The following is an 18,034-nucleotide window of genomic DNA, read 5'->3' on the forward strand; positions in this document are numbered from 1 at the left end:
TCAGCAGGCGCAGGGAGGCCCCGGCCTTGCGGGCAGCGTGGGCACCCCAAGCGCTCGGCGCCGGGCCCTCCCTCAGGACCGTCCCCTCCGTCCGGCCCGGCCCGGCCCGGCCCGGCCCCGCCGCCTGGGGGCAGCCCCCGCCCGGGACGGGGCGGGAACGGGCCGCGTCACCGCGACGGGGCAGGAGGGCCGGGAGGGGGACGCCCCCCGCTCCGCCCTCGACCCCTCCCCGGGCCGGCACCACCCGCCCATCCCGTTCGCTGCTGGTTTCGTTTTCGTTTCCTCGCCCCGGGGGCTGGAGCGTCCCCGGGTGGGGCCGCCCGGCGCCGGCAGCCGCGGCGCGGCCATGGCGTTCGCCACCCAAGCGCTGCGGGTGCTGTGCGCCAGCGGCGGCTGCCTGGAGCAGAGCGAGCTCCGGCAGCGGATTCCGGGCCGGCCCACGGAGGAGCAGCTGGCGCTGGTGCTGCGGGACGCGCAGCGCTTCACGCTGGTGCGGCGGCCCGGCGAGGCGGCGGCGGCAGGGGGGGTGGTGGTGGTGGTGGCCACCAGCCCCGTACGGCTGTGCCAGGAGTACGGCGCGGGCTGCGAGGGGCAGTGCGGGCGGCTGCACCTCTGCAAGTTCCACCTGAAGGGGCTGTGCCGCAACCAGCAGGCGAGGTGAGGGGCGTGGGGCGGCCCGGGGCTGCCGGCGGGGGCACCCCCGCCCACCAGCGCTGCCCGGGGCGGGCAGGCGGGGCCGGGCCCCGCGGTGGGCCGCTTGCCCGGGCGTCTTGTGCTGCTCCTTGACCCCGGTCGCCGTTGCCGTCCACGGAGCCCCCTTTCCCCTCGGGGACCGGGACTTTGGCAGCGCTCAGCAAACGCGTTTCTGAGAAAAAGAAGTGTTTTGGAGGGAAAAGTCTGTGTCTTTCATGAGCCGTGGTGTCGCCGGGTGGGGGCTGCGGCCGCTTCCGCCTCTCCCGGTGCGGGCGGGTGGCGGCCGAGGGCTTGGGCCTGGAGCCGGCTTGTCCTCCGGGGTGAGGGGGCTCGGCCTCGGGTGGCTCGGCCTGGCGCCCCCGTCAGTGAAAGGAGGCTTCTGTAAAGGCTTCGCTTCTCTTTTCTGTGTCGGAAATGCTCCCTTTTCCCCCTTTTTAGTTTCTAAAGGAGAGAGACACGGGCAGTTGTTTGACAGACTTTGGTTTGCAGCGCCGCCTCCCCAGCTCACCGCCCCTCGGGCTGGCGCTTTTCCCCCCGGCGGGGCCCCTGCGACGGTAAAAGCTTTGCCCCCTCCCCGCACACAGCAAATCTGGGCACACTGTGCTGCTGAAGTTGGGGGATGTGCCACTGACTTCAGTGCCAGGGAGCGTTACTGTGGTGTTTTGGTGCGTTCTCACACATGGTGGTGAGCTGTGGGTCAAAAATGCCAGTATCAGCAGGCTACGCTAATGCTGTAACGACTCTAAATCAGAAACAGCGTGGCAGTTATCTTCAGAGTAATTACGTAATCTGCTTAGCAAATCACATCATTGCTTTTAAATGAGTGCTACAGCCTTTTCTGAAACTAGCTGATTTCTTGTGCTTTTTAAACTGTTTAGTGTAATACCAACAGGGTAGCAAAATAGTGCTAGTCTGTTGTGCTCATTTTGCACTTGGGTTTCTGAACCTGTAGGAAGGAATGCAAGTTTGTTCACAACTTCCACTCAGACCACAATCTCTATGTTCTAAAACAAAATGGACTTGAGAAGTTAAACAGCGATGAGCTTCGCCAGCTTCTGCTTCAAAATGACCCTTCCCTCTTACCAGAGGTGAGTAGTACTGTGGCAGTTTCTTAGCCTTGCATTCCAGTGAGCATCACAAAGTGGCAAGGCTTGATGATGCTGGCTGGAGATGTTAGGTGTCAGTTTAAGTCGCATAATGCAAATCTAAAACTTCAAATCTGCATCCTCTGTTCTCATCTGTGCTGGATTGACCCCAGCTGGCAGATAAGCACTCGCACAGCCCCTCACTCACTCCCTTCTACCATGCCCCTAGCAGGACAGGTGAGAGAAAACAAGAAGAAAGGAAGTGAAAAAACTTGTGGATGGAGATAAAGACAGTTTCACAAGGAGTAAAGGGGGGAAGAACACAAGTGTTGCAAAGGAAGTTAGTCACCACCTCCCACAAGCAAACCATTGCCCAGAAAATCTCTGATCAAGGGCAACCTTATAAGAAGGACCCACCTCCCCCATCCTTACACACACCCCTTCCCTGTCCCTCCCCCCCATTTTGAAGCTTGATATTATATGGCGTGGAATATCCCTTTGGCCAGTTTGGGCTAGCAGTGTCCTCTCTCAGCTTTTTGCCCACCCCCAGCCTACCTGGGTGGGAGGGCCAGAGTGGAGAAAAAGAGGAAGCCTTGACACTGTGAGCACTGCTCAGCAGTAGCTGAAACACTGGTGTGTTATCAACACTGTTTTGGTCACAAATCCAAAACATAGCGGAGTATGGTCCGCTATGAAGAAAGGTAACTCCATCCCAGCCATATCCAATACCTCGTACCATCAAATTCAGGTCAAAAAAGTTCACTATTCCAAAACTAGAAAACCAAAGAGTTCAGGTAGTGACACAATAAAATCCATGTTCCTACATTTATGTGAATTAGAACAAAATCCCATATGCTTGAGAACGTCTGTAAGATGGTGGCTGTCTCTTGAAAGATCTTTCTAGATGTTAGCAGGGAAAAGGAAAAGCTAACAAGTAGTCATTTGGAAAACAACAAGGAAGAAGAAACTTGTGTAAGTCTTTAAAATACAAATGTGGACACGTAGCTGTAAAAAACTAAAAATCGTGAATTCAAACAGTCTATATGAGCACATTGTAATTTAATCTTTAAATACTGTTTTTTTTTTCCTCTACCCAAGGTCTGCTTGTATTATAACAAAGGTGATGGACCTTATGGATCTTGTACCTACAAAAAGATGTGTACCAAACTGCATGTTTGCCAGTACTTTTTGCGGGGACAGTGCAGATTTGGCAGCAGCTGCAAGCGATCCCATGACTTACTGAAGTCAGAATGTTATGAGAAACTGGAGAGACAGGGAATAAGCTCAAACATTATTGAGAAACTACCCTCCATTTATAGGAATATGTATGACATTAAAAATGGCAACAGGAGTGTGTATGACATAGAAGATGTCCAGTCTTCACCATGCAAAGGTAAATTATATCATCTTTTGAAAACACCAGAAGAAGAGTCACTATAGTGAATGTAACATTCTCACAGATGTCATTAGGAAAAAGAAAACTGAATTCACATCTTGATGTGTCTTTTAGGAGGGACCTTGCACCTATCTCATTGACAGAGATTTGTGTCTTGCCAGGTGAAGACACAAGGCATTATGGGTTCCTGGGAAATAAAGTGCTTGGTATTATAAAAATTTTTAATTTGGGGTTAGAAAATCATAACAGGAACTGGAAATAGGGAGATTTATATTTTTTTTCTTGGTAAAAAAACATAAACAAGGGTAGATAACTAAGAACTGTACCTGAGGAATTTAGCAGTAACAGGAGGTCCAGAAAGGGTGGATGAAGGGATAGGACTTTTGAGTATACAAGGTTATCAAAGACTTCAGTGTCTTTCTGGAGCTGACTACAGTTATGTAGTTAAAAACACTGTTTTTAGGCATCTTCTCTACCCATAGGTGTACTTTTAAGTGGGCTTGTTGAAACAAAGTGTATTAATTAGTCTTATAATTTCCCCCTCTAGAGAGAAAACACAGTTCTAGCCGAGAGTCCTTGACTACAAATGATGACGAATTGGCACAGATATGTTTATATCATCTGTACAGAAATTGTGGCTTTAAAGGTAGGTTGTGACTATAGCGAGTCATGTAAATTTTTGTTTTGTCATAAAGAGAAAATGAAAGTGTGAAAGTTTCATAGAAAGGGGAAACTTCAGAGCTTATGTTTATCTTTAGTTAAACCTCATTGTCACCTGGAGTGCTGGTAGGAAAGTGTTTGACCTACCTGGTATACCAAACAAAGGATCTGTTTTGTTTTACTCTGAAATGTATAATATCTGCCTGTGTTGGAGATTGGCTACTCCACTTGTGTTCATCTAAGGGATTGCTGAATGATAGCTATTCGGAAATGGGGCAAAAGATACTCGGAATTCTACACTCTTCCTTGTTTCTTCTAGCACTCTTGTGTTCCATCTGTCTGAGCTGTCTTCCTTTCAAAATGTTCCAGCTTGTCCAGGAAAAAGGCTGCTGTGCCAGCTTGCTTGTTGTCCTTTTGCCATCCTTTTCCTTCTTGATGTTCTTGACCTGTAATAGCTCCCTGATGTACAGCACACCTTCTCACATGAACTGCATGGTGTGGTCTCCCTGACTTTCCCTGTAGGCAAGTTGCCTGTTGTTCTACTATGAAAGCTAGCCTCAAGTTTATGCATATGTGTACTGGTGATGTGATCTTTCCTCCTGTTGAGGAGTGACTGCATACTGACTCTTCGAAAGATTTCTGAGTAACACTTGTGATACCTGGGCCACTGCTAACACTACTCTTGTTCCTGCTGAGGCCTGGACCCTTAGAGACTTCTTGAAGTCTCTAAATGTAAGGTACCTCCTATCCTAAAACTAAGCGCTATTTGGTTTTGTTTCGTCTGTTTTTTTTTTCTTTTTCCCCCTCAATAATACAACTTTGGGACTAAGTGTTTAAGCATAGATATTTGAGTCTACGCTCTTATTCTGTATATGATATAATGGCTTCTTGTGACTTGTGATCATGATTCATTGTAAATTTTTGTCTCTGAAACTGGAAAGACAGAACAGTCCTTCACCACTGAGCTCCTGCTAGCAATTTAGATGCACAAAGAGAACCTAGTAGGTAGGGAAACTGAACTTCTGCCTAAGCTCAAAAATTGATTTTTTGCTTACTCAACGCTGAAAAATTCTGAACTATTGCTTGTAATGATCCTATAGGTGAAAACTTCCCATACCTATGCATTTGACACTTTCACCAGCTAGGTGTACATTCCTGAAATGTTGGAGTTTTTTCTCATAGCCTGTAAAAATAATGCATCTCTTGCTTTTTTCTTTTTTTTTTTTTAACTTTTATAGATAAGTGTATCAGAACTCATTTTCATTTGCCATACAGATGGCAGATCTCTGATGGTAATACCTGGAAGGACTTGAAGAATATGGAAGAAATAGAAAAAGCATATTGTGACCCTAGTAACACCAGGTATAAACTCTTCTAAAGTCTAATTATGTTTGGAGTTTGCTATATTGAACCAGGCCCTTAGTGGCTATAAATTGCTACTATTCTATTGCAGCCATTACATAAGTAGCTTAATTCATTATTCTTCTACTGACCTCACTTTGCTGATATGCTCTTGCTGGAGATCTCATCCACTGTGACTTACACCTGGAGTCTGTATAGGACCCTCTGTGTTACCATACTGGGTTTGGCTGGGATGGAGTTAACTTTCTTCATAGCAGCCCATGTAGTGCTGTGTTCTGGATTTGTGACTAAAACAGTACTGATAATGCACCAGTGTTTTAGCTGTTGCTGAGCAGTGCTTGTGCAGAGTCAAGGCTTTCTCTTTTTCCCACTCTGCCCTGCTCTTCCCTCTCTACCCGCAGTGGGTAGGCTGGGGGTGGGCAAGGGGTTGGGAGAGGATCAGCCAGGACAGCTGACCTGAATTGACCAAAGGGATCTCCCATACCATATAATGTCATGCTCCGCAGTAAAACCTAGGGCAGAGGAAGAGGAGGGTTGGGGTTTTGGTTTCTCAGGTGGCAGCTATTTGGAGGCTGGCTGGCATTAGACTTCCTGTGGGAGGTGGTGAGCAATTTGCTTTGCATTATTTATTTATTTGTTTATTTACACACACACACACACCCCCCGTTCCACACACCCTTCTTCACCTATTGAACTGCCTTTATATTGACACACAACTTTTCTAGCTTTTCCCCTTCCTATTTTCTACCCGTTGGGCAGAGGAGGGGAGGAAGAATGAATGAGCAGCTGTGTGGGCACTTGGTTGCTGGCCAGGGTCAATCCACCACAGTTATTGTATGTGACTGACCCATAGATTCTAGTATTCTTTGCTGTGGAAAAATGTATGAATACCTCATACTGCTGCTACCATAGGAAGTCTTAGTCCCCACTAAGAATGGCTGGAAAACTGCAGAGAATGGTGATTTTATCACAAGTACTTGTGGGAATCTGTCTTTGATTAGAGCTTGGCAATACACAGCTTGACCCCATGGTTAGAAGTAACCTTTCACCTTTCCAGATGGAATATGGAAAGGTAGCATGATATTTGTCCCTCCTGTCCCTCCTGCCCCTTTTTCCCCCAGTCCATATTGTGAAACTAGTAGAATACCTTGTGTACCTAGAGAGAGATACTCTTGGGTGCAGAAAACCATTAAGAGTATGGAAATACCTTTAAGAGTTTGGAACTGGTTATGTAGAATAAAGAGGGTATTGGAAGGGGCTCATATCAGTATGCTGTGTCCCATGCTGGAGAATTTACGTAGCCCTCTTATGTTACGTTAGTGGCTCTTTGAAGCCATGCTTAAGTTATGACAGTGTTATGTTTAGAATATAGTTGGTTAGCAAGAAGAAGGCAGTGTACGTTTTCCACTGTTTCTGTTCATCTTATCTAACTCGCTGATTTACGAGCTGATAATGGTTACTGCACATGGGACCAATGTGAGGTGTAATACTGTAACGCAAAATACGTACAAGTGCAAGACAGAGGAGAGATTGTTGTGGAAACTACAGGTTTGTGTTCTGCTTTTGAGTGATGTTGTCTTTGCAGATTTGTGGTGGGCTTCTGAACCTATGTGTAAAGCTTCACAAACAGTTCTGATTTTTTTCTCCTTTTTTTTTTATAGATTTAATAATGGTGTTACTGAAAGTGGCTCTGTCTTGTCATGTATCTGTTTTCTGAATATGTGCTCTGGGTTTGAAAAGGTTAGACGACTTTCTACAGCTTCGTCTGTGACCAAACCCCCTCACTTCATTCTTACAACAGAATGGATCTGGTACTGGAAAGATGAATATGGCCTGTGGCAGGAGTATGGAAAAAAGGTAAGTGTGGAGAAATGGGGAGACTCTCAATTCTGTGTTAAAAGTGTAGAACTACTGAAAAGTACACAGAGCTTATATCCTCCCTCTCTTCCTCCTTCCCTCTTATACTGTACAGATGGACTTTAGAGGCCTAATGGGATCTTTTCCCTGCAAATTTGATTGGTTCAGGTAGGGGAGTGCTCACTGGTGAGTCACAAATATAACAGATAATTCTTCAGTGAGCCATGTCAGGTAGGATCACATGAATACGTTTGTTTCATTGCTCCTGACTAAACCTTCCTTTTCTGAGGCTCCAGTAATACTCTGCATCTTCGCTAAGGTCTAGTTGGTAAATATGCAATCTCAGTAGTTGTGTTCACTGCATGCACCTTGCAAGGTAAGTTTAGGCTTCAGAACACTTCCTGGTTTGTTTTAGGGGCAGTTTCATCTGCTTAATATATGGCTTTTGCCTGAAAACCACTGTCATGCACAAAAGCTGATACATACTGCAGCCACCATACCATATGACAGTTGTTGATTTTTAAACTGACTTGTATATAACAGACCAGGAGACTATTTTCTTCTCTGATTTTGTCCTGACAGGATAATAATCACATAGCTGCCACTATCTCCAGTGATGACCTGGAGAAAGCTTATATAGCCAAAAGTTCTCCAAAGCTGAACTTCAAAGCTGGAAAACATGAATATGAACTCAATTTTGGAGGTATGTCCATTTGCTTTGGGTTTTTTTTGTTTTGTTTTGTTTCCTCCCTCCCTCCCTTTCAGGTATTTTGTGGTTCTAAACTACATTACTACATGAGATAGGAGAGAGAAATTTGAACTTCGAACTGCAAAGCTTACAGAGACAGAGCTTCTGTGAAATTCTCAGAATAACAGCTGTTCACATAAACAAAGTGGCATTCCTATTCTTCCAAACCTTTTATTTTTGCGAAGTTCTTGTGCTAGGTTTCAAAATGTCTGCCAGCAAGTCCAAGTGTGACATGGCCATTGATGCTAGCACCAACACAAACAAATGGTGAGAAACTTCTGGAAGACTTGGCAAGCCAGCTTCTGGTTTGCTTTAATCACTGCCTTGCAGGAAAATGAATACTTGGCAAGGTGTAGGGTCCAGACCGTCCTTAGCATTGCAAAATTTGTGTAACTGTTGTGGTTTAACCCTGGCTGGCAACTAAGCACCACACAGCCACTTGCTCACTCCCACCCAGTGCAGGGGGGAAGAATTAGAAGGATAAAAGTGAGAAAACTTCTGGGTTGAGATAAGAACAGTTCAGTAATTGAAATAAAATAATAATAAACATAAAAATTGTAATGAGAATGTAAACAACAAAAGAGGAACAAAACCCAGGAAAAAAACAAGTGATCCAACTGCTCACCACCCACCAACTGATGCCCAGCCAGTCCCTAAGCAGTGATTGCTGCCCCCCAGACAACTTCCCCCAGCTTATATACTAGGCATGATGTCATATGCTATAGAATATCCCTTTGGCCAGTTTTGGTCAGCTGTCCTGGCTATGCTGCCTCTTAGCCTGTTGTGCACCTCCTCGCTGGCAGAGCATGGAAAGCTGAGAAGTCCTTGACTACTTATAAACACTGCTTAGCAACAACTAAAACATCAGTGTGTTATCACATTATTCTGATGCTAAATCCAAAACATAGCACTATACCAGCTACTAGGAGGAAAATTAACTCTACACCAGCCGAAACTGCAACAATAGCTGTCTTCTTTTCATAGCTCTGCCTGTCTGGAAAGGCTGAGGAAATACCTTGACTACATCAAAGTAGGACGATGTTGTTTCCCAAGAGTTCAGTAAACTTAAGCCATTTGTGATGGCATTGTCCTTTCTGAGCTGTTGCCTTTCCAGGTATCCTTTTCAAAAGTCATGGGGAACAGCAGTGGTGGGAATCAGCCTGCCTAGACTGTCATTTTATTGTACTTACCTTTGATCTAACTCTCCATTACTATGCCATTCCTCATGGAAAAAAAGAAAAAACAAATACAGCCAGGAAAGGCATGTGGTATGTTGTTTGTGATTCAATTGAAAGCAATGCTTTAATCTTCTCTATAGGCTGGGGAAACTTTTCTGGCTTAGAAGGGAAAATTGCATAGTAAATCAATCCCTCTTCTAAGGTTTGGGTTTTTTAGTAACTTAGACAAACATATGCAATGTCAAGGTCTTCCAAAACTTAAGTTTCTAGGCTTGGTGGTGCCAAGAGATTTTCTTCTGTTTGTTTGCTTTCTTCTTGTGTCTCTCCCTGAAGGTGAAGTTTCATTCTCCTGGCTGTTACTGAGTCTTTGTTGCTGGAATAGTGTGGCAGTAGCTACAGAGGTTCCAAGATCCAGAAAGAATGTCTCTAAAATTCAGATTGCTGTGACTTGTAAAAATGTAAAAATGAATGGCCTGTCATAGCTGTTAGGTTGTGTTTATAGGGTTTGAAACCTACAACTACGTGTAGGAAAACAGTATCTTATTTATTGCAAATTGAGGAGGGGATGCAATCCATGGAGCAAAAGTAGATACTTATTTTACAATGATCCTTTTCAGTTAAGTGCGGCTGATGGAACAACGAAGGGAGAATAGCTACTAGTGTCTATCGTTCTTTCTAAAGTTAAGAGCTAAACAGAAACTGCATTGTTTCTCGGTGAGTTATACAGATAAACCATGGATTCCACATCCTGCTCTGACTTCCCTTTACATAGCAAGAAAAAAAGCTCAGTGGCTTTTTGTTAACATTTTTGATGAAACAACTTTGGGGCAAGTTTTGCTGCAGTGTGAAAGCTTTCTAAAATATATTTCTGATTGTTCAGGGTTGTGTTTTTTTGTTTTGTTTTGTTTTCTTTCCGCCCAGCCATGATTCAGAAAAACCTTCGCTACACAACAGAGAGAGCGATTTGCAGAAGACCTAAATTTGTCTCTCAGACAGAGGTGGAAAAGACAAGAGCCAGGTAACCTGCAACTGCTCATTCTGTGGTGTTGGACTTAGTGCATTGTGAATGCAGTGTCTTCCAGGGGTGTAAATAAAGTGAAGGAGTAGCTGTTAAGGCAATAGTAAAAGAAATTGAGGGGGGAAGGGACATACCTTTCCTACATCATCATCTATCTAGGGCAGTAGTGCAGCCTGGCCAACAGTTTTCAAGCAGCTCGAGAGCTTTGAGGGGTGAAGGAAGTTTTGGTTTGGCCACAGAACATGTGGAAGCATAGAAGATAATTCAACATGTTGCAGGGAACGGCTGATTAGAGGGAGCTCTCAGAGCAGCTGATAGATGGAAGCAATAACGTTTATGCATACTAGCCCTTTCTAACATCTGAGATCAGTAATTTTCAAAGCTAAGTACAAGTTTAGAAACAATTCTGTTGAGAACAACCGGACAATGTGAGAGAAAAGTAGTAGTTGTTAAAGGTGGAGTAAAAGGTGGAAGTCTGCAAGAGGAGAAGTTTTATCTAATTGCATGTAACAGCCAACTCTTTTTATGCATTCCCTTGCAGCACACAGTGCTTGCTTAAACAACACAGAAAAGAACTGCTAAAAACACTAATTACAATTGGAATGGAAGTGGAGGAGGGGGCTGTATCTACCCTGTTTCTGACATACTGATGTGATACTGGATGCATTTTTATTTATCTACCCCAGTGTAGCAGAGCTTTTATGTATACATTCAACTCTTCGCAACTAAGAGAACTACTTTCATGTTTAGTTCAGTGTATATCTAATTTTTTTTTCTCATTTGGCATCTTACTTCCTGCCATAAGTCTTGACATGATGATTTAGAACAAATATTTTCATGTATTGAACTGAAAATTTTGAAATATTTCTGAATATGTTCAGTTGCCTACATTCTCCCTAAACTTGGCAAAAATATTCAGTATCATATATACGTAAAACGTAGAGATTTGTTTTGTTTTAATTACCTATTTGTAATGTCTTGTAATGTACAGGGGCTTTAAAAATACAGAACAGTTTAAGGGCATTCCAGCTCACTGGGACAAATCTGCGCTGCCTGAACTGGGATTCAAGGTTTGGAGCTTTTTGGTTTTTTTCTCTCCATAAGTTTTGTCGCATACAGGTTTGTTACATCACAAGTTCAGTGGTTTTTGTGCCTTTGTAGATGACTGTTTTTTATGTAATTTAACACAGGGGTGTTGGTAAATTTGAGCCTGACGCCACACTGGGAAGACCTAGAGGTGAAATTAGACCCAAATTTAAACTAACAAATGGTGGCAGTATAACTGTGGCAATGTTGACTTTCACTGCTACTATTTATCCCTTTCCTTCGCAAATTTGCCTGAAGCTAATGCCATATTAGAAAGACTGTTACTGGTGCCCAAGATACGTAGTTTTGAAGTCCAACATGTGGTGAAGGATCAGAGATAAGAGATAAATCATGCATCTAAACTTCAGGGTAGCCACTCCCTGAGCTGTGTGTGACTTGTGGAGGATTGCTGAAATCAGCAAGAGTTCAGGCTGGGATCATTTATTAAAATGTGCCATAACTCCAGTGCAGTCAACTTCTTTACCTTTGTAACACACCCAGTTAATATCTGCATGGTTTACCTTTGCTGACTTCCTGCTTGCCTCCACCTCTGTCAACTCTGGTAACTATACCTACAGAAAAGAGCTTATATGAAGCTTGAAAATTAGTAACTTTCAAAATGCAAATCCTCAAGAAATTGTCAGTAAAAAATAGGGAAGGCTAATGTTGACATTCTTGATGTTCCTAGGGAAAACATGCAAGTAGAAAACTTTGCATGCTCTCAGGACTGATTTTTGGCAGTGTGTCCTTATTCTTCCCTAAAATGGTTGATTCAATAAAGCCTTTTCAATTTATTTAAAAACATAACAGGCTGCACAGTTTGTGTTCACTGGCTGTAGGGAGTATAAACTGTAAAGACTTAAAAAGCATGGATGTAGAGGTACTCTTTGCTGCAACATAAATTCTCTGTTCTTTTTTTATGTGCTCATTTCTACTATGTATTTAGGTACTGTTTGATATATGCATGCAAGTGTATCTTGGCCTAAATATTAAAAGGGGCTGGGTGGCTGCACAAAAGCATGCAGCCCTTTTAATGTCCTGTGAGAGAGCAGCCTGGGTGTCTTAAACCCCAGGAGTTAATGTTCCCTAGGTAAGAGCTCGCTTTTACAGAGCTGAGATCTCTAATCTGCCTTTTTTCCAGGAGTATTTTTGCTGCTCGTACCTCTGCTTCACAGAAAAGACTGTAAAGGTCTGAGTAGTGCACTAGGTGGGGGGGCTTTGTTATGATTTAGTAAAAGATGAGAGTAGCTTTTTAATCTTTTCCTTACAGCTGATTGAGCTTGACAGTTCTTCTGAAGAATACAAGAAAGTCAAGGTGGACTTTCAACGCACAATGCCCAAAACAGTTATTAAAAGGATTTGTAGAGTTCAGAACCCATCTCTCTGGGAACTGTATCAATGGTATGTGTAACATACTGCTCTGGTATGTGTGCATGAAGTTTGTTGTTTCTGCAATTAGCTGCATGCTGAAGATAGACATACTCATTCCTGAAATGCAGCTGTATTTAAGAATCTGCTTCCACTCCTGAACTGAAATACCTAGCCAGGATCAACACGTAGATAAAGAGGTACCAACAAAACCGCAGTCAAGACATGGAGCTTAGAATAGTTAGATGAGCTCTGTGGGAGGAATCCTTGCTCCTGAGTAAGTGGTTCTGACTTGTGCTAGGCCTGTGTCCAAGACAGCTGCCTTCCACTGAAGACTTGAAGCCTGATAATCAGTCACATCTGGAACAAACACTGGTTTGTAGCTGGTCAAAACTGAAACAGCCTTCAGAACTAAATGCAAAACTCGCTGAGGGAAAGCCTTATTATGAACATGTTTTTTTTAAAAAAAAGATAATTCTTCTCCTTCTCTCAGTAGGCAGTGACTGAAACATTAACATATTAAATATCTGGAGGCATTTGCTTATAATGAAAGCATGTTTATATGCATCTAGACAGCAAGATACCCTGCAATTCCGAAGTTTAGGCCTTAACATAAGGATTTTCAGAAAGTATTCTGTGTAAAATTGTCTCAGTGCTAGTATGGCTGGAACCTGTCTGGGTACAGCTACTGTGGAACTGCAAAGATAGTGGTTCTTATTGCAGGCAAAAGGAACAAATGCAGAAGAGCAATGGCGGAAAGGATGTGGATGAGCGATTTTTGTTTCATGGGACCAGTAAAAAATACATTGATGCCATCTGTCATCAAAACTTTGACTGGAGGATCTGTGGCCTTCATGGGACAGTCTACGGCAAAGGTTTTTTAGCTTTTTCATTAACCCCAGACTTGCTAAAAAATTATCTAGTTACTCCAGAGGTGTAAAGTTAGAAAGAGGGCACTCAGCCAGTCTAGGGCTTATCTTTGTGGTGATGTGGACAACCCAGCTGACTCGGCAATGATCATTTGGAGCTAAGGCATACTGAAAGGCCTTGGCCTCTATGTTCCACTCTATCCTTGCAAGAACAGACAAGCCTAGGAGCGGCCAGTTCTAGGGACTGTTTCTTCTGGAGTCCAGGCTTACTTCTGTTCCAATTTCTCCAAGCTCCTATGGGAAGGCAACGTGTCATTATTTGGTTTTTTTTTCCAGGAACGTAAATGCCATCCTGTTTACAGGCTTTTTGCCTTGTTAGCAAATTATATTCCTTTACATTGTCCTGTGTACAGGAAAGGATCGACATACCAAGTGGGATAGCCAAGAGACAGGCTGACCCACCTGTTCGACTGAATACTGCTTAACTCTCAGAAATGTTCTAATGAATATTAATTAGTAGTCTCTGTCAGGAGAAGTTGGGCGAGATTGGGGAAGGTGGACATCTAGGGTCAGGAGGAAATCTTCTTGAGGAGTATGTTAACATTTAAAGCACTACTTTTGTGGCTTTTTAATATGTGTGATGTGAAAAATAAAAGTGTAGGTAAAACATAGGGGTCATTTTCACTAAGAAGGACATACAGGGCAAGTAAAGGCTTTGGAAAGGTCATTCATGAGCTGCTTAATGGATTTGCTTATGAATTTGCTTTCCCACTGTCTCACTTCCTTCCCATCACTTTTGGTGTCTTATCAACTCTCTCTTGGTGTCTCTTCTGCAGGAAGCTATTTTGCAAGGGATGCATCTTATTCTGACAACTACTGCTTGGAAGACTCACACTGCAAGACCATGTTTCTGGCACGGGTGCTGGTGGGGGAGTTCACGCTTGGTAGTTCATCTTATGTTCGGCCTCCCTTGAAGGACAACCAGAACTTCTATGACAGTTGTGTGAATAGCTCTTCAAACCCTTCTATCTTTGTCATCTTTGAGAAGCAGCAGATTTATCCAGAGTATCTCATAGAATACATTGACCAGGCATTGGCAAGAATGCTATAGCAGCAGAACTTGTCATCATTATGTTTAGCTGGTACAAACATTTTTTAGTAGTGGCTTCAGAGGAAAAAAAAAGTGATTTTTAGAAGTTGTGTAATTGGGTAGGTGAGTGTCCAGAAACATTTATTCTCTATCCTTTCTGTGCAATAGAAAACAAGGGGTAAAAATACATGAAGGATGTCTTAGAATTCTTAAAATCCTGTGTCTGTCTCCTGTTCTCTAGCAGGTATCATGTTTCCCTGCATTACTAGGGACTTTTATGCATTTATTAGATGGTTGTAACATAAGGATTGGCTATGACTGACAAGTTTAATCAATATTTAGTTACAATTGTTTCAGGATAGGTCTTTACATGTGCTCATTGGTCAGAGGCTGTATCCTTCTACCTGTTTATCTTTTAACTCAAAATTTTATAAAACCTGCTTTTAAAAATAATGTGTCCTGTAACAGTAGACATTCAAGTGTTTGCAAATGAGACTGTACCATGTTTGTCTCTGTGTGCAACTCGCTGCATAAATTCTTAGCAGCACTGGTTTTTGTCCCTACTTGACCTTCACAAACAAAGCCTCCAAAATTAAACTTGTTTGTTGAAAAGGAACAGAGACTTATTTTTACCTGTTAATTTTCTCATCCAAAACAAGTACCAAAGACATGAAGCATAGCAAGGGTTGCTTGGTGCTGTGCTACTCTGTTAACTTACTCTGTCAGATAAATGCTGTATTTTAGGTCTGTGAGACCACAAGTTTTTTATGACTTTCACTGTGCCTACAAATGAGAGAGTGCTGGCAGGTGCCGGTGGGGAAGAAGAGGAGGCAACTCACTCTGTCATTTAAGAATATCATACTTAGGAGTGAAATACACTGCTTGCACTGCTGTGTTAGCAATACCTTCTTTTTGTGGAGCCACTTTATGGATCTCTTACAGCTGTTGGGAAGGACAGTGAGTGACTGACTTCCCTTGGGTGTACTGCCCCTTTGATTGCAGGAGATATGCTGGTTACCTGTGTAATCAAGGTGTCTTTGGACTTTCTTGCAGGAAAAATGTGCTTACCTGGGAGTGCACTGTCTTCAGCCACTGAGCTGAAGATTTAAAAATCTGAAGATTAAGTTGAATATTTCAGTTGTTCCCAGCTGTGATTGTTTTGGCTGGGACAGAGTTAATTTTCTCCATACTAGCTAGTATGGGGCTATGTTTTGGATTTGTGCTGAACACAGTGTTGATAACACACGAATGTTTTCATTACCTCTGAGCAGGGCTTGCACAGAGTCAAGGCCTTTTCTGCCTCTCACCGCACCAGCGAGCAGGCCTGGGGGTGCACAAGAAGCTGGGAGGGGACACAGCTGGGACAGCTGACCCCAACTGGCCAAAGGGATATTCCGTACCATATGTCATCATGCTCAGCATGTAAAGCTGGGGGAAGAAGGAGGAAGGGTAAGACATTTGGAGTGATGGCGTTTTGATGGAGCCCTGCTTTCCTGGAGATGGCTGAACACCTGCCTGCCCATGGGAAGGAGTGAATTAATTCCTTGTTTTGCTTTGCTTGTGCGCACGGCTTTTGCTCTACCTATTAAACTGTCTTTGTCTAAACCCACAAGTTTTCTCACTTTTACTCTTCTGATTCTCTCCCCCATCCCACTGGGGGAGAGCAAGCAAGCAGATGTGTGGGTCTTAGTTGCTGGCTGGGGTTATACCACACCAGCAAAAGATGTTATTAATGTTGAGTAGTCAGCATAATTGTATGCAGATGACAAAACGCTTGAACTGTCAAGTATTTCTTAAGAGAGTAAAGTTGCTGATGCATAGGCAGATACTTTATCACAGTTTTAATGCTCCTAAATGAGTACTAGTTATAGTGTACTGCAAAAGCCTTAAGATATACATTGTATAGGACCAAAACCAGCTCATCTCTACCTGTATTCTAGAAGCACTTCTTTTTAATTCAGTTGGGTGATGACTGACAGGTGTACACTGGATAACTATTACTTCAGCACTGTGAACCAGAAGCTTAGCCATGATTAGCTAGAGTAAGGCTGTGCAGAACTCCTTTTTATATGAGCTGTAAAACTAGCAGCACGATATCTGAAGAAAAATACTCCTATTTGTATTTAAACACAGTAAAACACAGGATGTGGAAAAGCAAGTTGGCTGTATTCTTTCTTTTGAAAGATTTGTAATAGAACATACACAATAAATCCTATGTCAGCAAATGAGCTTGTCAGCAAATACTATGTTCATTGAGGAGGATAACATTATGTATGAAAGCCTTCATACCTGTGCAGAATAAGATTTTTATGCCAAAACAAAACACATGTTCGTTTACATGTTCACGACAAATGAGAATACTGGCAGTATGCCTTTCTTCCTCTGAACGTTACCAGCATTTCAGCTAAGGACTGAAATAGCTAAAGTCATGTTAATCTTTTGCCAGAAAATTGAAATAAACAATTTTTTCATGCAAAGAGTTGAGCTATTTTTCAATAACATTTTTGATGGCTAGTAATATTTTTAAATCTTTACCTTAATTCTTGGGGTGGATGTGTGAGTGTGTGTGCGCGCATGCGTAAGTAAAATAAGTGGAGTAAAATGGCTGGTTGTGTTACTTTGTCATCTCTTATTTCTCCATTAACACACAGAAAAGTTACCATGCTTTCCACTTTTGAAACAGCAGTGGTAACTTTCTTGTGCATAGTAGATAAATAGGTATTCAAACCACTTAATTCCTTGTAATGGTTGTGTCTCAATACTAAAACCAACACGTTTCACTACATTTCTGAGTTCTTGGAAACTTCCTTAAAGCTGCTGCTGTTAAGTACCGGGGTCCTGCTGCAGATGTTTGGATTGCATTTGGAAATGAACAGATTAAAGAGTCGATTTGCATTAACTCTAACTTCAGCCAAAAACTGATATTGAACCTTTCTTCTGAGTGAGAAAGCTATCTCTTGGCTATAGGAACAGCGTAATAATCTCTCACTCACTCCTACACCATGTGAGGAGAAAGATAAGCTGTGAAGGCTGTTTCCTTTCTTGATAACAGGTCCATCCTGGCAAGACAGATGGCAAGCCAGCAGAAGCCAAACAACATTGTTATGCTAGTAGTGCAGTATGGAGCACAGTTGTTTACAAACCCCTGATCCCCCCACCCGCCGGTCCATTTAATGAGTTTTACCTGTAATCCGGGTCGTCCTGATAGTCTGCCTAGATTTTGTAAGATGTGGGTGTCAAAATCCTGTCTATAAGTGGTGGCAGCAAAGGAGCAGCAGTGCACTACCCAGTTTGGATACCTGCAGCCTGGCGAATGAGGGGTACATACCAGCTATGGTAGTGCACTTAGTGCTGCTTGACTTGGAGAAGACTTGCACTTTGCTTCTTAGAAACCATTGCTCAGCGCTGCCTTTGGCTCAAAGGGCAAGTGAAAGTTGTAGAAATGCTGCTTTACTTGGAATACCTCTTCCAGCACAAAATGCAGGAGGATGGCTGTTTTATATGGCCAGGGTTACTGGTGCTTACCTGTTTTACCAGGGCCCAAATAGCTCCCTTGCACTTCTTATTTCAGGTCCGGTCACAGCTTCATCTCTACTTGCAAAAAAATCCTAGCAATTGAGGGGA

At 43.1% G+C, this 18,034-nt stretch overlaps 1 protein-coding gene across 1 annotated transcript; it reads left to right on the top strand.

Moving 5' to 3' along the window:
* Positions 1 to 217: 217 nt before the first annotated feature.
* On the top strand, positions 218 to 16,635 carry LOC104047562 (protein mono-ADP-ribosyltransferase PARP12). Its single transcript, XM_064456584.1, has 12 exons — positions 218 to 657; positions 1,646 to 1,781; positions 2,877 to 3,171; positions 3,722 to 3,820; positions 5,073 to 5,196; positions 6,858 to 7,053; positions 7,636 to 7,756; positions 9,901 to 9,997; positions 10,989 to 11,067; positions 12,354 to 12,484; positions 13,175 to 13,326; positions 14,157 to 16,635. The coding sequence occupies exons 1-12, from the start codon at positions 347 to 349 to the stop codon at positions 14,429 to 14,431; spliced, it is 2,016 nt and encodes a 671-aa protein (XP_064312654.1). The 5' UTR covers positions 218 to 346; the 3' UTR covers positions 14,432 to 16,635.
* The last annotated feature ends 1,399 nt before the right edge of the window (positions 16,636 to 18,034 follow it).

The sequence above is a fragment of the Phalacrocorax carbo genome, chromosome 1 (genome assembly GCF_963921805.1).
Source record: "Phalacrocorax carbo chromosome 1, bPhaCar2.1, whole genome shotgun sequence".
Taxonomy (NCBI): domain Eukaryota; kingdom Metazoa; phylum Chordata; class Aves; order Suliformes; family Phalacrocoracidae; genus Phalacrocorax; species Phalacrocorax carbo.